Raw genomic sequence first — 23,035 nt, 5'->3', positions numbered from 1 at the left:
CTTAACTTGTTCCCATGGTTCACTGTTGCTGATCAGTATTGGGTTAAAAATGTTTAGAAGTATTCCATTTGCATTTGTAAACTTCAGTAAGTCAAACATCTGCGGGTTTTGTTTTTGAACTTCTAAGCACATTTTTTTTTATATATCTACTGTGTGCCTCATGTCTCTTTTGTATTAGAACCAATTATGGTTTTATGATGATGCCCACACAGCAATGAAATAAATAAGAATGGCCTGTTGACTTACTTTGAAAGTAAAGCCAAACTGTCATCTTCTTGCTACACTGACTAGATTATAATGTGTCTGACTTATGTTATTTAAACATCTATGGCCTGAATAAACACATTCTTCCTATTTATACCTTGAACAAAAAATATTAAAATATACAAAACTATTAACTATTCAGAAAGGTGTGCCTCAGGGCTCATTGTTAGGGCCACTGCTCTAATGGCAGGGCTCAAATGTGCGGCTACAAATTTCACATTTGTCCTGAGTCACACCGGTGCGACTGCCCTGATGATTGCTGTAATACCACCCCCTGGTGGCCAGGGGCGTTTCCAAAACACACTTGGTAAACAGCCAACCAAAAGCATAGGAGGAGATTGAGCAGCCATGTTAATTTCACAGACCACCCGGGATCATTACAATGAAGGGGGCTTAAATCTATGGTTCTGCACCTTTTACAAACAAGCCACATTTTGAACAGCTCCTGTAACATTCTGCACTCCTTTACAGCTGTGTGATGTTAAAACATACATTTCACTGTTTCATATTTATTTGGTCGGACAAATGAGACTCATGCATCCAGATATAGTGTTATTTATTATTATTTAACATGTAGCTCTGGCCTTTGAAAGATTAATTGAGCGAGCAAACAATATGAAATATTAAATACTGACAGTGAATCCTGTTAGCAGGAAAAATGTTAACATTTCTAAAGTGGTGCGCTTAAGTTATGTCCTGGTGCACCTAAATGAAAATACTTGGGTGCAGGTAAAATGTTTGTCTGGAGCCCTGGTCTAACGGTCTCCTTTATGCAGGTGAACCGGTTTAATAACAGGAAAACACGCTGTACTGTAATAAACCTCACACAATGTATATTTACTATTAGTAATATATTATGTCAACAGATTATTCAGCTAGCTCAGATATTAATGACCCTTTATCAGCTTCAGTAGGATATCTTATAACTGTTTGTATTTGCAGGAGGGGCGGGGCTTATGGAGAAAAAACTGTTTGCCGTAAGTCAATAGAGAGGTAGACTAACAGTCATACCTCCACTCTCATCCCGAGGTAGGCAAATCGGATTATGGTAACAAGCCCAAAACTTTCAGCGGAAACGCATGCTTGTAAGTCCTGGAAATGTAGTTTTGTAAATGGTTGGTTGGCCTGGTCGTGATTGGATTCATTGAAAAGTAATAAATAGGCACACATTAAGATCTACGTATTCTAGAATTTGGCATCCACAAGGCAGTCTCTCATTGGTCGAGATCATCGGTTTGCCCTTGCAGGTGTCGCTTCCGATTGGCCGCAGGGGGAAGGCCAGTGAAATTTCGACACACACTCTGGATATGGGATACTTAAAGCTTTGGTCCACGTGTGTTAGCAGCTGTTGTAGGTGAGACCATGAGACCTTCCACGCTGCTGACCGTTTCTCTGCTGGGCGTGCTGCTGCTATGGGCCTCCTGCGCGATGACCCAGGACCAGGACGGCGCAGAGGAGACCAGCAAGGAGACGGTTGAGGAGGCCAGCGAGGAGGTAGGAGAGGATGAGGTGGAGGATGAGGAGGAGGAGGAGGAGAAGAAGGTGAAGAAAGAAAAGACCACAGAGTTAGAAGAGGAGAACGACGTCCTGGAGCTGCATATCATCAACTTCGACAGAGCGCTGAGTGAAAACAAGTATCTGCTGGTTGAATTCTGTAAGTACAATAGCACACATTCACATTCAGTGCAATTTTAAGGCTTTTGTTGTTGTAACTTTTATGTTAGAAGACGTGATGGATGAACCTCTCAATGCAAAATGTAAACTGAAAGAAACACTTGAAAATCACATGAAAAGTTGTTTTTGTGTGTTTGTTTATTTGGGATGGGACCGTGCACATGAATGAATCTTCTGTATTGAAGATTTTGACTGTAGTCCTGGGCAAGGTGTAAAGTGGAAAGAAGTTTTGTTTAATGGTTAACATTTCTTGTAAAACCACACATCTACATTTGCATGAGTATTATAATAAAACATATAGGGCGATCCTACAATATACACCGTCATGCACAAAAAACACTTTACTGAATTGAGCCACTGACTTCACTTTCGTTTGAACTCTGTGATAAAACTCGGGCCAGGTGTCCCGCTAGTTTTCTCTCCCACAGCTGACCCCACAGGTCACCCGAGCAACCGTCACTGCAGATATGAGCGGGATATTTACATTTTATCCAAGTCCAACACTCCCCCTCATTGCCCAGTCCCTCTCCTGTAAAGATATAAAGATGGTTTGGGGATTATTCTTTACATGTTTTTTTTGTCGACCAGATGCGCCATGGTGCGGTCACTGCAAAAGCCTTGCTCCCGTCTATGAGGAGGCAGCCGGGAGGTTGAAGAAAGAGGGGCAGGACATGCGTTTGGCCAAAGTGGACGCCATAGAAGAGAAGGAGCTGGCAGAGGAGTTCGACGTCGGAGGTTACCCCAGCCTCAAGCTGTTCGTCGATGGAGACCGCAAACAGCCGAAGGATTACACAGGTGAACACAAGGGGAGGGGTTCTGGACCAGTTAATGAGCTGTACTGACACAATAAAATGTGCCTACTAAACCTCCAAATCCTGTCCAAGCACAGTCAGACTCCTCACTGCAGCACAAAAAAGCTGTGTTGAAAATGATTCTAGTGTTTCATACCATATAAATATGCAAAATGGAGCTCATTCCTATTAGTCCTGATGCAATCGTGATTGTTTTGAATAAAGGGCATTAGGCAGTTAGCTTGGTCCCACAAAGTATGCAAATAAATGTAATGGAAAGGGAGAGGAAGCACTTGTTATGTGGCCACAGCTGTCTCAGAGGGCGATAGAAACGCTTTAAAACCCTCCAACCAACATCATTGACTCACACTCACTCACTCGCTCACCACATTCATATATCGGCAAAATAGATGAAATTAGTCACTGTTCAGTCCATGGTGGGTTTGAACTGTGGTGCAGTGGTTAGTGCTATTGCCCGGGCCAGATGGGGCCTTTCTGTGTGGAATTCTCTCTGTGTTTGCTCTGCTTTCCCCTACTAAAAACATGTACAGCAGGCCTGGATGTGTGATATATAAGAGTGAATAAATAGCAAAGCGCTTTGTCACCATGTCTGTGATAGGCACCACACAAATAAATGTCTTCCTTCCTTTTAGACCTGACCCACCTGACCACCCTTACAGCACCTGGTACTCCAACATAGTCCCCCATCCTGGTACCAAGCAAGCCCAACCCTGCTTAGCTTCCATGAGATCAGACACTCAGATCAGGCTCTCCAACCACAGTGTTTGAATGTAGACTAGAGGGTAAATTCAATCTCTCTGGCATTTTGCTAAAATAAGAAATATGAGTAAGTTTTCAATTCAAAGTAAATGGGTCCAAAACTCAAAGCTTCCAGAATCTCACGTAGCAGTAACATTTAATACTATGTAAACAGTTTCCAATCCCTCGGTGTATGTTTGGATACGTATGAAATTTCAGCCTCCACATCCGGCCTGTCATTGCTGAATGAGTAAAGGTAAGTGTGTATTTGCCGTAGATCTGGCAGTGAGATGAAACCACAGGCCGTTTACTTTTACAGGAGTTAAACGTGAACGGGAGCTTTTGGAGCCAACTATGCAACGTGATCAGTGCTTCTGCTCATACAACACTTTTGTTCATGTGTGATGGGACTTTACCAGCAGTGTCCTTGTGTGTGTTTGTGTTGCAGGCGGGCGGTCTGCTGAGGAGATAATCCAATGGATGAAGCGCCGATCCTCCCCCGGGGCCCCCACCCTGGACTCCCCGGCCTCTGCAGCTCAGTTCATAGATGCCCACAACATCTCAGTGGTGGGATTCTTTAAGGCAGGTCTCATTATTACATCTTTATAAAATGGTAACTGTGGACTGGATGGAATGCAGTTGACTTGTGTACAGTGTTCGTAATTAGAGACAGACTGTTTGTATTTCTTTTGGTCTTGAAGCTCCAGGACACAACACAAAACATAACAGAAAATAGTAAATAAGGCTAAAAGGGTCTAAGAGCATCTGACTTAAACTAAGCGCTGTGTGTGAATCTCAGATGATAGACCTGATTTCGTGATATGGATAACAATACTTTGGTGATGTAATGTGCGTGTTTCACCGACCTCCGCATTATAAGGTGAACCCGTGTGTGTCTCTCCCAGGACGCGGAGAGCGAAGCCGCCAAAGTCTTGGACGAGCTCTACTTCGACACCGCGGAGGAGTTCGCCAAGACGTCCAGTCCGGAGGTGTTCGCCAAGTACGAGGTCCACGCCGACTCTGTGGTGCTCTTCAAAAAGGTGCAGGTTTTGTCAATCCCTGCACATGTGACACAAAGGGAAAACAGCAGCTCTGATTACCATGACTGTGGACTGCAGCTTTACAGTGATACAGTCACTACGCCTCTAACCTCTGTGTCTTCAGTTTGATGATGGCAGAGCGGACCTCCCTTTGACTGAAGACTTCAAACTGGGCCGAGAGAACCTGACCAAGTTCATCCAAGATAACAGCATGGAGCTCATCACCAAGTTCACCCCGGAGGTGACACAAGCCGCCGCACACACTGCTGTCCACGGAGGAAATCATCCTTAACCTCTCCTGTTCGGCTTTGCCCAAATCTTACAGCCAGTTGACCTCATTTGAAAGCTAAGACCTACAGATCGCTGACTGATCGCCGCATTTCGCCGTAGTTTTTCTGCTATGTTTTTGTTGCTTTTACGGCACCTGAACGGATCCCATTTTCTTCAGTTTGGCTTTACCCTAATAAAAAAGCTTTTTGGGAAAAAAGCACCAAAATAGCCACAAAAAATGAGGGAAAAAAAGGATGTAAACGCAACAAAAAAGTGACAAAAATTCTACAAAAATGTGACAAAAATTCAACATAAATGTGACAAAAACTCAACCAAATTTTTTTCCAAAAACTCAACAAAAATGTGACCAAAAAAAAAAAAAAAAAAACGAGCAACAACGTGAGGAAAAAGATCAGTTTTGTGGGTCTTAGCTTTCAAATGAGGTGTTACACAGACCTATATAATGGCCAAAGAGGACAGAATGCATTTGGTTCAGGCTGGTGGTAAAAGATTAAGAGATTAAACAGGGCTGCACTAGGGATCACACTGCTGCTGTTCAAGTAGTACAGGGTCCTTTGCAAACAAAAACACATCTCCACAAGGTCTTCTTTTGTGCAAAACCTGCTAACCCTGTAGTTCACACCTCTACAAACATGTCCTCGTGAGGCTGATCCTCCTGAGCGCTGTGTTGGATCCTAAGTCGTACGTTGAACAATGTGATTTGTGTTCAGAAAAGCCAGGCCATCTTCTCCTCCAGCGTCAAAACCCACGCCTTGTTGTTCATAAACTCCAGCGTCGACGCCCACGCAGCTCTGGTGGACGAGGCTCGCGGCGTGGCCCGGGACTTCAAGGGCAAGGTAGCAATGGATTCTGAGGATGATATTGAAGTTATTGACCTCTACTTGGGACGTCTTCAGGAAACGCTGTCAAAAACTCAAACCTAACCCCTCTTCTCTCCTTCAGATTCTCTTCATTTTGCTCGACGTGAACGCCACAGCGCCGCAGATCCTCCAGTACTTCGGCGTGAGCGCAGACGAGGCGCCGACCGCCCGTATGTTCGACATGGTCAGCAGGAAGAAGTTCTCCCTGTCCCCCAGCCCGTTGGCCGCGGGGACTCTGAGAGAGCTCTGCAAGGGCGTGTTGGACGGGACGGCTGAGGTAACAAAGCCCAAAGAGATTATGATAAGGCCCCTGTGATTACATTTCCTGTTGTGTCCACAGCCGTACTACCTGTCGGAGCCCGTCCCGGAGGACTGGGACAAAGGCGCTGTCAAAGTGCTGGTGGGGAAGAACTTCAAGTCTGTGGCGCTGGATCCCACCAAGAACGTCTTTATCGAGTTCTGTGAGTCAATAGTGTTCAACCATTTTGCACTCATAGTCGTCCCAGGGGTTAAGGCAAGGGCTGGGTACTGTTACTTATTTTCCCGATACTGGTACTTTAAAGGGGCTAGATGCAAGTTAGCCATTTTATACTCACTACTGCCACCTCAGGTCATTCATGTAACTGCAGCTTCTATATTAAGCGTGTGCATGACGGCACTTCGGACCCGAATTAACACCTTTCTGAGTGACAGGGCAGGATTTTAGAGGCAGTTGTGGTGAACAGGTCTGGGCTCATTCTACACCTTAGGACATTGTTGAAACATGTAGGGGGAGGAAAATACTTCATTTAACATTTTTAAACTCCATATAGTCCCTTTAGTGATACTTGTTTTTTGATGCCGATACCTGAGCAATATTTTTTCCATCGTCTAAAGCTGAACAATAATGTTTGGAAGATCTGCAAAATTTACAATATCGGGTTAATCTCCAGTGTCAAGAGATGTGAGGAAAAAGAGTCATTTGGAAAATATGGGGGAAAATTGGAAGAATTTGTGTATGAAAAAAAGCAAAAAATTGAGAAAAAATCTGAAAAAATTGGGAAAATATTAGTAATAAAAAAATGCAAAAATTCAGGAAAACATGTGTTGAAAAAGTCACAAAAAAATGGGAGGAAATCGGGGGGCGGTGTTGTGGGGGGACTTCCTATTGGTTGTAGTATAACTAAATGTGTCCAGGAAATACCCCTTGGAAGATGTCATTACATGTAGTTGTATAAAATTCCAGCAGAGGGCACAATTAAACCACTGCTACTGAGGAGGAACGGGAAGCAGTGCAAAAATAAAAAGTAAAATCAATAGCAACCTGCAAACATGCTCACCTGTGCAGACGATCTCCCATGGTAACCACATGTAACAGTTCCTTCCCGTCTTCACGCAACATTCACACGTTCTGTCTTTGTGTCCAGATGCTCCGTGGTGTGATTTCTGCAAACAGCTGGCCCCCATCTGGCAGGAGCTGGGAGAGAAATACGCCGATCACGCCGACATCATCATCGCCAAGATGGACGCCACCGCCAATGAGGTGGATGACCTGGAGGTCGGAGGGTTCCCCACTCTCAAGTACTACCCGGCCGGCGGCAAAGAGGTCAGTCACGAGCACGATAGTGTAACTTCATTTATCTAAATCTCATTCACATCTTTATCACTATGCAGTCTCCCATACCAATTAGAAATATGTACAATAAGAACCCTCTGGTGGGACTTGCCTGGTTAAATAAAGGTTAAATAAACGGCTACGGTTTCTCTCTTCAGCCGAAAACATCAGATCAGTGAAATGTTTGCCAAGTCCACTTCCAGTAAATTGTAACGGAAGCACATTTCTTGTTCCCGGTTTCAGGCGGTGGATTACCAGGGAGAGCAGACTCTGGAGAAGATGTCTGAGTTCCTGGACAGTGGTGGAGTCCTCCCAGAGGAGCCTGAGGGCGAGGAAGATGATGACGATGATGAAGAAGAAGAGGTTGAACCAGAGAAAGAAACAGATGAGGTTTGTATATTGTTCTGAATATAAATTATACAAAAGTATTTATAGCAAAAGAGTTTAATATACATGAGTCTATACATGAGTCTGAAATACAAATATTGTGGAATTTTTAAATTGAACTTTTGCAACTCTTCCAGGAGGAAGTCGCACCTACAGAGTCGGCGGCCAACTCAACAGGCAAAGACGAGCTGTGAACAATCCCTGTATTTCCATTCAGTTAATCATTTCCTCTTAATATTGAGCATTTTGGAATGTTTTTTTGTGTGTGTTGCCAAACATGTTACATCCCCCCTACCCCATATATGGCAGCAATGCTATAAATATACATTCAATGAGACAAACATTTACAAGACGTTAAAAAAATCACCATATTATCACTGTTGAAATGTTGTCTGACATTTACAGAAGTTTTCAAGCAAACATGCCCCCATGCAAAATGTATTGTCATGTAACTTATTGGACAAATGTAATTTATTGTCTGTAATTGACTTTCATGATACTGAACATTGTCTCAGCACAATTTGTTGTTTATTTGTTATGAATAAAATATGGTTTCCTAAAATTTTCAATTTAAAGCTTGGATTGTGTTTTTATTTACATCTGAAATGAGTTGAAGCCGACCAAAACAATCACTGCGACTGATAGGTGTCACATGACTTCAGCTTTATAATAGGCTATATTTTCAGATAGCCCCATAACGAGGAGCACATATTAGCATTAGCTTGATGACATTAGCCATTGTACTACATTATTTACAAGTTTAGATGGTTGGGTTGAGGCCTGGCTCCAGTCGCTGCTCCTTCACGTGGAAAGGAGCAGCTGAGGTGGCTAGAGCATCTGTTTCGGATGCCTCCTGGTCGCCTCCCGCGGGAGGTGTTCCAGGCATGTCCTAGTGGGACAAGGCCTCGTGGAAGGCCCAGGACACACTGGTGGGACTATGTCTCCGAGCTGGCCTGGTGTCGCCTCGGGGTCCCCCCAGAACAGCTGGAGGAGGTGTGTGTGGATCGAGAAGTCTGGGCATCTCTGCTGAGACTGCTGCCCCCGCGACCCGGCCCCGGATAAAGCGGAAGAAAATGGATGGATGGATGGGTTGAGGCCTGCAGTATTTGTACAGTATTTGTGTGAGGCACGTTTAGGGAGATGTTACTCTGTGATGTCATTTTGTCAAAGCAAGTGTGCAAGTGGAAAAAAACATGACTCATGTGATAAATGGCACGTGCTTTGTCACAAGGTTTAAGTTGCACAATGTCTGTTTACATGATCTAATGTGATCAAATGAGGGCAGTAATGACAATGCAGGAAAACTAATGTGTGACGGAAATAACTAAACACAAAAAGCAGAACAGAGTTGTATCACACTGGATTAAAAACCTGCTTCATGATAACACATTTATTTAAATTACTTTATTTTAAAGTTATACTGTTGTACTATGTATACTTTATGAAATATACCAGCACCAGGTCTGGAGGATCATCACTAATACAGACCCTGACTATTGGACTAAATCATGTCTAATCTGGACGTAAACATCTAAACCAGAATAATAACTTCATGAAATGCAATACTAAATATCCATTAAATGATCCCAAAATAAATGAATCCGAAATTAACTCCTGAGAACTGCTGATGTTGATATTAGAATTATATGTAGATCTTAGAGACAATAAATATTGAGGAAAAAACAAAACCACTTATTTCAAATTTCCCTTCATTTTCTCAGTTCAAGACCTCATTGATTTTACAGTTGCTCTATTCATTTGATACGACGAGGTAATTTTCCTGCCTGTTTCCCAGTGCCTCCCTCCCCCCTCCCCCCTGCCCCCCTGCCCCTGGTGCGGTGGAAGGCGTGCATTGGCGTGAGGTGGACATACCAGGCATTCCACAGAGAACAGGTCAGACCGGCTGCGGTGTCACCTCATCGTGCTTCCTGCTTCCTTCTACTTTCTTCCTCATTCATCCCCGGCCAGTCTTCCTCTCTCCACACGCTGGGGACGCTCTGTCTCTTACTTTGACCAGGGGCTCCTTTGGGACAGAAACGGAGACTCGCGAGGAGACCGAGATGCGTATGCCGCGGGCCGGTCCCGTGTGAGGATTACCTGAAGAGGCTGTATTCACAGGTGTGTGCGTACACAATAGGTTTGGTTTTAGGTTACAGGTGAGCGCAGTGGGAAGTCTGATTTATTCTTTAGGTCGAATGTATGTTGTTTGGGAAGAGTATTGATGTCTTTTTGAAAACAAAGGAGAACAAATATTTAAAATCAAATACAACCGTGATTAAATCTATGGTGTCTAAACTCTTGACATGGCATTTTTTACGGTATGTGACAGGTCTACAAAGAAATTCATTAAGATGTTTTTATAATACATTTTGAGTAATCCTGTATGTAGGCGCAGTTCTACCCATACAGTTACTACATTCCAACTACATACATCTTCCAAAATAAAAAAAATCCCTCGCTATTTTCTGTTATGAGTAAATTTAACGTCTTGTTCTTGTGCCAGTTTTAAATGTTAATGAGCCACACCAAACTAACACTAACTCACTTTACAAGCTGAGGATTTTTTTTCTGTCCAAAGGTTTTATGTAATCAATCTGCTGACTTTGTGCGGTGAACACACAAGAGACTCATGCATGTAAACTTGCCCCGTCAGATTGTAGTCATGGGCAAACTACAGTGTATCATTTATTTCATAGATTTGTCTCAGCCTCATGGGCCGAATAAACATGACCAGTACAGGTATAATGGATGTAATTATTAATCTATATAATATAATGATAATTACTATAATAATGGAATGCTCCAGTGCACAGGAAGTATGATCTGTTATTGAAAAAAACATCCAAAAACATCTCTGGCTTCAACTTTAGACTGACTTATTCCATCACAAACTTAGCACTGTCATGTATTTTTAATGATCAAAGTGAATCTTATTGAGTTACTGCAGAGGTTCCTGTCTTTGTTTGTGCTCTTCCTCAATTTGAAATACTACACTGTCCCTAAACTGTTGAAGAAGTGTAAATTCAATCCTGTCGAGTCAATAGACGGTAGATAGCTACGTCTTAACCTACATTTTTTTTTTCCATTCATAACTTGCATAAAATGGAGATGGTTCATAAGACGGGTGACAACAGTTGACCAAATGTAGATGGTGGAGTGTTCTGCCCAAGAGCACAACAGCAGAGGGAAGGGGAAGGGAGCCCAAGTGGTTGTTGATCAGCTGCTCCGGTAGACTGACCGAAGCGTCTCTTTATTGGACAAGAGTTAGAAGAAGCACTTAAGTTTGCTTTCTCCTCTAAACCTTTTTCCCAGCAGCCCCCCCTGCTGGAGTCCCCCCCCCTCCCCGGTCCAAAACCCATCAAATGTATAAAAGGACAGAATTTGTTGTGTTTTCTGCACATACAGTCATTTCCTGATCCTCTGACCTGACAATGCTCTGGGCCCCCTGCAATTGGGAACCACTGCTCTAAACCACAGCCAATCTTAAAGTCCCTCCATGAAGCCGAAAATTTCCCACGTCCCCCAAACAATAGTAATTACCACCATTGACGAGAATATGTCACGCATTTACACAGGAACCATTAAAAAGACCACTCACATGGGGCTAAATACTGATTCAAAGTCGTGTACTGTATTTCAAATTCTTTTTAACGTACGACTCCCTTAGGCTCCTCCCACAGAGTCTCTGAGCCCCCAGACCCTAGTTTAGCATCCATTTTTTTATGATTTGGTGCTATAAATGTATTCATTTATTTATTTTTTCTCTGTAACATGATGGGTTGGTTGAATGCTGAGAGCTGGTACGAGTGTGAGTATGGGTGTGAGTGTGTGTGTGTGTGTGTGTGTGGTTATGTTTTTTTGCTTGTTTGTTTGTTGTCTATTGTTTTTGTTGTGTAATGTTGTTTTGTAATGTTATGTCTACTGTTTCTGTTAGGTTTGAACTGCTACCTTTTTGTTGTTGTCAATTTGAATTAGATTACCCCCTCGAAAACAAGATGATTGATCTCAAGGGGCTGTTCCTCTTGAAATAAATAAATGTCAAAGAAATGAAGCTGCGTTATTAGTAATGTAGACACAAGTGTGCGGGTTAGGTGTGGTTCTGACCTTTGTTTTGTAACTGTGTGTGATCAAAACCTCCTTCAATAAAGGCTTATTCAGTTACACAATCGAACAGTAGGCTTTTTACAATGCAGACTCTGACATTGTTTTGTCTGAAGCGTGCGGCCCTGATCAGATAATGGCCGGCGCAGAACACAGTGTGCATTAACAGAGGCAGGTGCTCTCGTACATTGTTCTATGTAAAGCAGCGGAGGGATGGGCACAAGGCACTGACTACCTTCACTGGAGCGTAATGTGCTCTATTTATGGAACAGGAGTATTGTTTGTGTAAGTTAGGAAAAGTTAGGAAAGATTTTAAAGGGCACGAAGCGCTACGATTGTTGATCAAATGTTTAGTGTACTTTAAAATGCTTCAGTCTTACTTTGAAGCTGTTTTACGCACAAGCACGTTTCTATGGAGATATATACACATGTCAAATGCTAAGGGCACAGGGAGGGGCAGCACTGAACTGTGTGCGTCTTTAAAGACAAAAAGCTCTTTTGTATAGGGCTTCAATGCAAAATTCAGTCGTTTGAATAAATATGCTTCCGTGTGTTTGCATGTGTCACAACAATGTGCACTTTGCATTCATGTTTGCATCAATTTTGTTTTAAACATATTTTGCACATGACGATGTTCAGCATAGACCTGTTTGGAAATAATTTGACTTGAAGAGTGATGACAGGACAATTATTTGATGTAGCTAATATATAGAGCCATATTTTGAATTGAAAAGTGCATTGTCCAAACTCACTGACTTTTTAACAACCCAGGTCCAAGAACAACCTGGACCTGGGAACCCCTGGTGGTTCTTTCAGTTGGATGTTGTGTCTGTGTACGTGTGGTACTGTCTCACTCTGCTCAAAACTAAACTAAACTAAACTCATTAATCTCTTCACCTTCCTTTTCTGTTCATTATAATATGACATTATATAGTCAGAGAGAACAAAACTATGATGCGTCGTCTCGTGATCGGAAGGTCGTGGGCTCGAATCCCAGCTCCCACAAATGCACACTGTAGTCGTGTCCTTGGGCAAGACTCTTCACCCTACTTGCCTCCAGTGTCGTGCGTACATTGGTGTATGAATGAGAGGGTGAATGGGTGACTGGTTCCTTGCTGTAAAGCGCTTTGGGCCTGATGAAGGTAGAAAAGCGCTGTGTAAGTTGAGTCCATTTACCGTCAGAGCTGAAGTGAAGCATTGAACTCTTTTCAGTCATTGAAAACAAATATTCTTTTTTTTCCGTCTTTGTCAGCGTCCTGCCTGTGCGCCTGAGCCCATGGACCCTCCTTCGTACGACGAGGCCCGGCAGCACCCTCGGATGCAGGGCCCCGGGTCCTCTCTTCAAATCCCTCCTCCTCCAGCCTACGACGCCTCTGTGACCTCACCAGCCACGCCGCCCCCCTCCTACGGAGAAGCAGGTGTGGTCCTCGAAACGGTTCCTCCAATTTTCACTCCAAAAAAAAATAATTCAGAATACTTGCTTTTTTTTTAGATTTTGCCTGAATTACTGAATCATGTTTTCATTTAATATTATGGCATTTGAAAAACACAGATGAATATGTTTGAGCCTGGTTGTAACTGTGTGATGTGTGTGGCCCACAGTTGAGTTTGTGCCGAATCACTTCCCTGTGCTGACTGTGCCCAGTGTGCAGCCGAACACTGGCGTCTACATCCACCCCAACACACAGGGTAACTATCTCGCTCCACTTTGAAAAGCATCCCATAGTGACTCACGGACTATTCCCTAGATTCATCATTAATAACCATAGCTCAGTAATGCTAATCCTCCAGATGAACTTTTAAATTTGCCATAACCTCCGCTCTCCCTTTGACAGTGCGTGGCCCGGTGCCCGTGGTGGTGAACCAGTCCATCAGCGTGACTCAGGGCAGCCCTGTGGTCATATACCAGCCCCAAGCTGTGCCCGTGGTGGTGCCCTCCCAGCTGACGGACAGTCCTGCCCAGGTGCAGTGCCCTCACTGCGGGCGCGTGGGCACCACTCAGGTCAATCATGTGCCCAGTGGAACCGCCTGGTGCATGTGCATGCTGCTGGCACTCATCGGGTGAGAGCAACAGATATTTAGAGACATGTACAATCTGACAGTGATTTTACGATATATTGTATTGTGTGAACAAATGCGATAACGATAATTTGGTGATGCTTTGTACAGCCCTGTCCCCCATATCTGACTTTGACATCCTAATAAGCACATCTGTGTGTGTTACAGGCTCATCTGTGGGTTCTGCCTGATTCCTCTGTTGGTACGAAGTTTTCAAGACACCCATCACTCCTGTCCGCACTGCGACAAAGTGGTACACATTTACAAAAGATGACCCAATGTGCAAAGAGACAGCTCCAACAGGGATAAGTCGAGTCAGGCTGAAGGACTTCTAAAAGCAATGACCGACCTCCTGTCTATATATTATTTTATTGTTATTGCAATCAGTTTACTCCGAGTGGGACCAATGTGTGGTCCACTCATATCTTTACATGCCTATGTTACAATAATATATTTTCAATCTATCATGTTGATAGTGATGAAAATGGATGAGTGTGCCTTTGATTACATTCTGTGTTTACAGCTCCCTCTACCGTCCACACACTGTACTGCTCTTTTTAATCAGCAACTGCAAATATGTCAATACTACGAATACGTTGACAGTTTACTTTCAGATACAGGTGTGATATAGGTAGCTGTGTATTTGCAAAAAAAGAGACATGTAAAAAGTAAATACCCCATACAAATTCCCAAAGACTTTTATGTAGCCAAGATAAAATGATGGCAGCTAATGATGTGTGCATGAAACACTACATACATTTATGCCAAACGTTTAGACTGAAAAATATAAAAGTTTTTTTACTACCTAGTCAAGTATTTGGTCCTTGCTCTCTTTATTTTTATATTTACGTAATGGTCAGTAGCTATAGCTCATTGCTGATTAGCCTCTGACGCGCCTTGTATAGGAACCATAATGTAATTACAGGTCAATAATGTAATAACACTGTAGACCCAGGATGTAATCATTTACTACGTTATTGGCCAAATGTACTAAATTCAGCCAATAATGTAATAATAAAGTATAATAATTATTATTATTATTTTCAAAACACACATCTTTGTGCCGGTTTCTCTAAAATGTTATTTTGTGTTTTTCATCAGCTTTTGTATTTATTATTTTTGTTTAAATCTCACAAGGTACTTTTTTTTTCACTTGAGGAAACGTTTTGTTGCTCATAAGGATTTTACTACGACCGAAAGATTGGTGGTTCGAACCCCTGTTCCCAGAGGTGCATGCTGCTGCTGTGTCCTTGGGCAAGGCACTTCACCCACTTTGCCTATGTCTGAGTGTGTGGCACTGTTTGGCAGCCTCCCTTCTGTCAGTCTGCCCCAGGACAGTCAGATTGATGGATTATTACATTATTGGCTGAGTATATTGCATTTGTCAGTTATCAGCCGCTGTTATGTTAATGTTTCCTACATGCCTGGATTCGAGCGGGACTGTAAATAAGTGCAATAAAACTAATCTATATAAAGTCACTCCAGTCGAGTTTAGTTTCATTGATATTGCGTGTAGTGTCCAGTGATAAAGTCATCTCCCAAACATTCCTGTATTGTCCATTTTGATTCATAATCCAGCTATAATATACTTTTTATCCCACAGATGTATACATATTTGAGAGGCAGTGGTGCAGCGCGCCCACAAACCTGAAGAATCTTATTCCAACTGTCGTTGTGTCCTTGGGCAAGACACTTCACCCTTTGTGCCTCGATTGAATTGTACATGTTTTAGATCATTAATCTGAAAGTTGCATAATTGCTATCTTATCCGCTGTCTTGTACGAGGTCACACCCTGCTCATGAACAGAAGACGGCATTATTGTTTCTTCTTAATGAACTATGCCATGAGCCAAAGGTGACTTGGATATTAGTGATATAAATGATTTGACATCAGCCAATAGCAGGTGGACAGCGGTGCAGAGAGGTGAGTTAATCAACTACAGGCACGGGCCTGTACTCAACAGATAACAAATACTCACACTTCCTACCTGTTGTACTTCAGGTAGATCCCTGCACTGGTTTCTACAGTCCACAGTGAGCACATGAGGGGGCACATGGAGAGCAGCCGACTCACTCTCGGGGTCATCTCTTGGTGCATGTTTGTGTGTGCGGCGGAGACAAACACGCTGCACACAGGCGAGGATGGACTGCTACACCTGAACAAAGGAAACTTCAACAAGGCTCTGAGCGAGTACAAGCAGCTGCTGGTGCACTTCTGTGAGTAGCCATCGGAGGGAGCCACACACACACACACACACACACACACACACGCACACACGCACGCACACACACACACACGCTCTCACACACACACACACACACACACACACACACCCACACACGCTCTCACACAGGGCATGCTGCGGTTTTGTTTCATGTATTCATACATGCTTGTTCCGTGCATTGTCGGCCTTCTCGTGCAGCTCAACAACTCACTGACAACGCAATGTTCAACTCTAGCTCAGCAGAAAAAAACTATTTGGGTTTGGTTCAGGCTTTGTGGATATTGCCAATTAAAAATAGGCAAGACAAAGCAAATTTGTGGCTCATTACACAAAATAAATGACCTTTACAAATCTGGCACGGTTATAGCAGTGATCAAAATGTCACACTGCACTTTTTTTGAAATCTCAGGATGGGAGAAGTGCTTTGCCTCAGGACACAATGACAGTAATACGAGCCGGTATCAAGCTGTCAACCTTTGACTTAATGTCAATACTGTTCCCTATACTATGGCTGCACAATTGTGTGTCTCTTGCTTTTCGACATCTTAAAGGGACCGGATGCAAGTTGGCCATTTTATACTCACTACTGCCACCTCAGGTCGTATGTGTAACTGCACCTTCTATATTAAAGGAATAGGCCACCGTTTTTACATACTGAGATATGTTCTTACCTTAGCTTTGACGAGTTCTTTAGGACCTGTCTGGTCTTCACCCGTGCCTTCAGTCACGTAAACACAGCACAGACGGCGTTAGCATTTAGCCTCTCCCTCTCTCCACTATAGCTCCAAAACAGGTCAAGATAGAAGCTACCAAACTCTTCCACGCTTTCCCTATTTAAATATGGTTACGCGAAGTGTTACACTACAAAGAATAATTACACAAAATGAAACAATGTGGATTTTCTAAGCGGATAAAAGGGGGAACTATATTGTAAGGCGTAGTAATACCAGGAGTAGTTTGACCAGACAGGTCCTAAAGAACTCGTCAAAGCTAAGGTAAGAACATATCTCAGTATGTAAAAACGGTGGCTTATTCCTTTAAGCTCGTGCGTGACGGCAGTTGTGGTGAACAGGTCTGAGCTCATTCTACACATTAGGACATTGCTGGAACATGTAGGGGGAGGAAAATACATCATTTTAACATTTTTAAACTCTGTATAGTCCCTTTAACCTCATTAACTTTGTTGGCACTGGATGGGGTTCTGTGACCCCTTGCTTTGCTTCTGCATGTCCGGACCAACTATTAACACACGCGTGTTTTACATCCACATGTTCGAACCCTCGCTCAGCAACAAAACTCCAGTTTCAATTCAACAGACCCAGGTTCAAACAACATGTGCCAAACCGTTATAAAACACATGCCTCATCAAAAGTTTGCTTTGGTATCACAAACTTCCACAAAACAAACAGCAGTAAGACATGAATATAGAAGTCAATTTGAGAAGAAGGATAAACCTTAATGAACATATAGAATTCTCGTGAAATAACAAATAAACAAGCTTTGAACGCTCACATCTACTATTTAACTTCCCTTATACACACAGTGCTTTTTACATCTACTTGATTATTATTATTTTTGAATTATCTGGGTCACTTCTTTGTGCCAGTTTGCAGTAATATTGATCTTACTATTACACAAGTAAATATTTGTGTAATTTACTTGAGTAATGGTGTGAGGCACTAACCACTGCACCACTGTTGTAATTTACACATGTGCCCTCTAATCTCGTCTGCTCATATTGCTTCGAACTGCCCTCTCTTACAGACACGCCCACGTCCGCAGACCTCCACAAAGTGTCCGAGGCCTTTGAGGAAGCAGCAGCACAGCTCCAGGGGTCAGAGGTCACGTTTGCCAGGGTGGACACCGTAAAGGAGCAGGACTTGACTCAAGATCTAAACGCTACTGACCCTCCGTTCATCAGACTGTACCTGTCCGGAGACAAGCACAGCCCGGTGCCATGTCCCGGTGAGGCGCATTCAGTGACCACACTGACATATTTCATCAGAATTTCAGTCAAATTTTAAGTTATTGATGACTGAAGTTAGACTAAAACTAAATTAAAAGTAGTTAATGAGACTCAAATTAAGACTAAAATCTCCAGATATTTTTGTTGACCGATAAAAACAAAATGAAACTTTCAGTGATACGATATAATATGTTTCAATACAACAATGAAGTGTTAAGTTTTGTCAAAAGCCTAAAAAAAAAAGCCTAAAAACTACCTGACGGATCACGTGACGTACCACCTGCCCTCCCAAAGGCTGGATGAAGAAACCATCACCGAATTCTGTCAGGATTATCTGGACGGTAATGCAAAGGTTAGACTCCGCTGACACAGATGAGGGTTGCGACTATTGGATTTCCCATTATTCATTAAATAATTAAATAATACATGGAAATTCCAATCAGTTTTTTTTCCTACAGGGACAATAAACTGCACCTAAACCTAAACCATCAAAATATGTTTTGAAACCTAAAACTGACACAAACTGTACTGCTATAGAGAATGGCAATACTTATACTTCATATCCAGCTCAGCCTTTAGTTTGGTAACTTCTTTAACATGTCCTGTAAGCTTCTTCTTCTTCTTCAACCATTATTCAGCTAAAATATCCCCTGATGTTTTTGTGTGACTATAGTTCCTACGACCTCCCTCTCCATCGCGACGTGGCTGGAGAGAAGGGCGGGGTCTCCTGCTGACCTCATCACGGACGACATCCAATCAGACGAGCTCCTGGTGGTTGGATTCTTTAAAGTAAATGAATTTTAACCCTTGCTATGTTATTTATTTAATCTATTTTCCAGTTGTATTTACACATATGGTAAACATGTTCACATCAAATACATTTTTTTCCTGACAATTGTAATGTTGATTCACAATTACAAAGTCACTTTTTTCATGATGAGCATCCACATCCTACACTTTAAACCAGAGGACACTAAACGTTAAAGGTGCATTATGCAACTTTTGATGTGGAAAAGAGTTGATATTTGTGCGTGCTTGAACTTGTAGTGACCCAACGGCTACATGAGTGGTCAACATGGTGCCTTTACTTTTGATCATGGTGGTCTCTGGGATGCTGACGGACCCTCCAACCAGAAAACCTACAAAACATTTTTTTTTTCCTGGAGCATTGCAGAGACCACCGTGACCAAAAGTAAAGGCGTCAAACAAACTATTCATACAGCCTCTGGGTCACTACAAGGTCAAATAGGCACAAATATCAACTTTTTTTTTACGCATAAAAAGTTGGATAATGCACCTTTAAAGTTTAGTGTCATCTGGTTTAAGGCGAGACACTGCAGGTGAATAGGGAAAAAATGTATATTTACAGATATCAATTTGAAACCTTTGCTGTAGATCACTGGCATAAATGTAAGAAAAAAATACATTGCAAGTTTTCTGTCATTTTATCTTTTCATATAAGAACAAGGTGTTTTATGCCTAATGCCCCAAATTTCACATCTTTTCGGCGACGAAATCTGAATAATGGATAGAGCTACATTCAAATTTATGGTTTCATTTTATAAATGAATGACGTTTTCAGAGGGGATTTAGGATATCTTGTTTAGTTTTAAAATATGCTGTTTTTTAGTGGAAAATGTTGTAAAAATGTAATTTTCGCCTTATTTTTTGACATTCAAAACTCAATAAATGGGGCTAGGGATGACATAATAAAAAATCCCTCTGAAAAAATCTTCCAAATGTTGTTCAGTCCAAGGCTGGAAAACGTGAAGTCTTTAGGTCCGACTGACGTGAACATAGTGACGCCACAATTACAGAAAAATGTGTTTTGAGAAAAAGGCCCATGAAATTGCATTGTCCCATATAAGTCTATGGGGGAACATTGAATCAGCGCAATATTTAAACATGTTATTGTGAAGATTAGGTATATTTTCTTTTTCCGGGTGAAAGCTTATATGTTCAGAGACCAATTTGGCCCAAAACCTGAAAACTGAAAAAAATGAGTTTTGCCTGTAGTGTCTCCCCTTAAGCCATAGGATCCGGACACTCATCATGAAAAAAATGACTTTGTAATTGTGAATTGTTAAAGAGTCATGAAATCTGTCTCAGAGTCCAATAATGCCTTACACCCAAAGGTATTCCTAGCTTTCCTACTGCATTTGTAATCGTTTTTTTTTTTTTTTTTGCGCGTGGATGAGCACATTTCACAACTTTCAGGGAATTTCACAACCTTCAAAACTGTCAATTAAAGTACCAACAAATAGGCTGAGGATTGTAGTGGTTGGCTTTATAATAAGTTTCCATGGCAATTAGTGGTTACGGTTGTTGCACGTATGACGGAAAACTGCTCTGTCTTCAGCATCATGGCATCAAGTCTTGGCTCAAACTATTTGCTGAATGTCTCTTCAAGCTCTTTGCCCCCTTTAACCCCTTAACTCCCACCTGAACCGAGCACATTTTCTCCAGTTTGGCTTTACCCCAGTCCAAAAGCTTCTGGAAAAAAGCTGTGGAAATAGCAACAAAACTGAGACCAAAACAATTATGAAAATGTGGGAAAAAAAGGGAGAAAACATTGACAAAAAAGTGACGAAAATTTATGAAAAAGTGGCAAAAATGTCACAAATATGTCACAAGAAATTGACAAAAATGTGACAAAAAAAGTACAAACATTTGACAAAAAAATGACAAAAATTTGATTAAAAAATTGACAAAAAAATTACAAAAATGTCAAAAAAGTTACAAAAATGAGTTGAATACCCAACAAAAAAATGATGGAAAAAAAAATTGGTGACGTGAGAAAAAAGATCCTCTCGGTTCAGGCGGGAGTTAAGAGGTTAATCAAAAAAATTCAAAACTAAATGTTCAATACTTTGCATGGAAATAGTTTCATGACGAAGATGAATGAATGAATCTTTCTACAATTGCGTTTCCGTCTCATCTCCTCCCAGGCGCTGGACGAAGCGTACGCACAGGTGTTTTACGAGGCTGCAGTCGAGCTCCCAGACCTGACCTTTGCCCTGACGCAGAAACACGATGCCGTCAGTAAATATGGCCTTGGGGACGATGTGGTTTTGGTGCTTAAAAAGGTACTGAGACCGTCGAGGAGAGGAGACGCTACTGAGGGAACTTTTTCTGTTTCTGTTGATACACGTCATTTCTCTTGTGCAGTCCCGGCTGATGCAGGCTTACAGAATGAGGCCAGAGACGACCAAAGAGGAGCTCATTGTATTCATCACAGTCTTCCAGATGGATCCAGTCACTGAGTACACAGGACAGGTACGGGCCACAGTGCACACGCAGATGTTCACTTTAGTAAGGTTTTGTGCTGACAACGTTAAAACTGCTTCTCATCAGACTCTCGATTGATTAACAGAAATTGTCTCTTGTTTCCCAGACGGCTTCCCAGATCCTAAGCTCTCCCGTTCTGAACCACGCCCTTTTATTCGTCCGCAAATCCTCTCCAGATTTCCCCGCGATACACGCCGCCTTCGACCGCGCGGCGTCGGCCTTCAGGTTAAAAGTCAGTCCGGTCGACTCTGCCGCTGCCACGACTTTGAGCGAGTGAAATAACGCTTGGATTCTTCGTGGTGTGTCAGGTTTTGTTTGTGCTGGTGGACGTGGACGAGCCCCGGAATGGCCGCCTGCTGGAGTACTTCAGGGTGCGCGACTTTGAGGCCCCGCTCATCCGAATGGTGAACCTGACGGATCACGTGACGTACCACCTGCCCTCCCAAAGGCTGGATGAAGAAACCATCACCAAATTCTGTCAGGATTATCTGGACGGTAATGCAAAGGTTAGACTCCACTGACACAGATGAGGGTTGCCACTATTGGATTTCCCATTATTCATGAAATAATTAAACAATACATGGAAATTCAAATCAGTTTTTTTTCCTACAGGGACAATAAACTGCACCTAAACCTTAGGATGGCGTCACATGTGGTAACTTACTGTTGTTTTTGTGCACACAGCCGAAGATGCAGAGCGAGCCTGTCCCAGAGGGGTGGGACACGGGGCCGGTGAAGCAGCTGGTGGGATCCACTCTGGAGAAAGTGGCTTTTAACCCAAACAACACCGCCTTTGTCCTCTTCTGTATGTACCTGAGATCAGATGCACACAGTGACTTATTTACAGTGGAGTACTGAAACTTTGAAGCATTATTCCAGACCTGCCGTACAGCCCTGAGTCCCGCGCTGTGTTCCCGCTGTGGGAGGAATTAGCCGAGGCGTTTAAGGACCAGGAGGATGTGGTCGTTGCTCGTATCGACGCTTCGGCCAATGACATCAACATGTCCATGCACCGGCAGTACCCTTCCTTCTGCCTGTTCCCGGCTCTGCACGCAGAAAGGGTGAGTGTAAAAAGAAAAGCTACGATGTTGATACCAAATCTCATCATCTAAAAAAGAAGAATATTGACGGTTGTCTTGTCTGTTTGTAGGTGGTGGTTTACACTGGGAAGCTCAGAGTGAAAGACCTGGTGAAGTTTGTGCATAAAGAAATGGAAAAAGCCAAAAAGGACAGAGTTCTGGTAATATTATCATGATTTCAGTCTGTGTAGTAACCTGGGAGTGTTCGTTGAGTGTCTGATCTGTGCCTGCAGGAAGATGAAGACCGGAGGAAGTACAGGGAGGCCTTGAGAGAAGACGAAGCTAAAAACGGCAGAAAAGAGGAGCTTTAACATGTACATTTATACAACAACAACGACACATGATGTAATAAAGTGGTATTTTCACCTGTGAATGCCCCCGTGTTGGATTAACTTTAGCTCCATCTGGTGTCAAAGCAACAGAATTACAGGTCTGACTACTGGTCTGAGATGTGCGGTTCATTTTATTGATGGAAGAAGAAGAATTATTATAGGGAAAGGCTACTGAAATATTTCTGGACATCTACAATGACGAATAGTAACTGTCTTATTCTATCTGCCATGTAACACTGAGCAGATACTACAAAACACAGCAGAAGCTGAGAGAACAGGGGCTCACTGATCTTCCCAGTGTAGGTTTCTGAAGCATCAACAAATCA

The 23,035-nt window shown here is 42.6% G+C and overlaps 3 protein-coding genes across 3 annotated transcripts; all 3 read left to right on the top strand.

Moving 5' to 3' along the window:
* Window positions 1-1,626: 1,626 nt before the first annotated feature.
* Window positions 1,627-7,882, top strand: pdia2 (protein disulfide isomerase family A, member 2; the record flags this gene model as incomplete). The annotated part of the gene is made up of 11 exons (XM_079553023.1): window positions 1,627-1,918; window positions 2,527-2,733; window positions 3,937-4,070; window positions 4,394-4,528; window positions 4,653-4,769; window positions 5,530-5,655; window positions 5,762-5,956; window positions 6,020-6,140; window positions 7,086-7,264; window positions 7,517-7,663; window positions 7,798-7,882. The coding sequence occupies 11 exons, from the start codon at window positions 1,627-1,629 to the stop codon at window positions 7,852-7,854; spliced, it is 1,710 nt and encodes a 569-aa protein (XP_079409149.1). The 3' UTR covers window positions 7,855-7,882.
* Window positions 7,883-13,021: 5,139 nt separating this feature from the next.
* LOC306961029 (lipopolysaccharide-induced tumor necrosis factor-alpha factor homolog) lies at window positions 13,022-14,093 on the top strand (the record flags this gene model as incomplete). Its single annotated transcript, XM_079553637.1, has 4 exons — window positions 13,022-13,179; window positions 13,364-13,450; window positions 13,597-13,822; window positions 13,988-14,093. The coding sequence occupies exons 1-4, from the start codon at window positions 13,038-13,040 to the stop codon at window positions 14,091-14,093; spliced, it is 561 nt and encodes a 186-aa protein (XP_079409763.1). The 5' UTR covers window positions 13,022-13,037.
* Window positions 14,094-15,861: 1,768 nt separating this feature from the next.
* Window positions 15,862-22,688, top strand: LOC306961028 (protein disulfide-isomerase; the record flags this gene model as incomplete). The annotated part of the gene is made up of 11 exons (XM_079553636.1): window positions 15,862-16,036; window positions 17,809-18,009; window positions 18,684-18,799; window positions 20,959-21,096; window positions 21,179-21,286; window positions 21,405-21,530; window positions 21,607-21,804; window positions 21,983-22,103; window positions 22,178-22,359; window positions 22,449-22,538; window positions 22,611-22,688. 11 exons carry the CDS (start codon window positions 15,862-15,864, stop codon window positions 22,686-22,688), a joined length of 1,533 nt encoding a protein of 510 aa, XP_079409762.1.
* Between the last annotated feature and the right edge of the window lie 347 nt (window positions 22,689-23,035).

This window comes from Gobius niger (genome assembly GCF_951799975.1).
Source record: "Gobius niger genome assembly, chromosome: 3".
Classification (NCBI taxonomy): domain Eukaryota; kingdom Metazoa; phylum Chordata; class Actinopteri; order Gobiiformes; family Gobiidae; genus Gobius; species Gobius niger.
The sequence above is the reverse complement of the archived record's forward strand: the minus strand, read 5'-3'. Positions and strand labels throughout refer to the sequence as shown.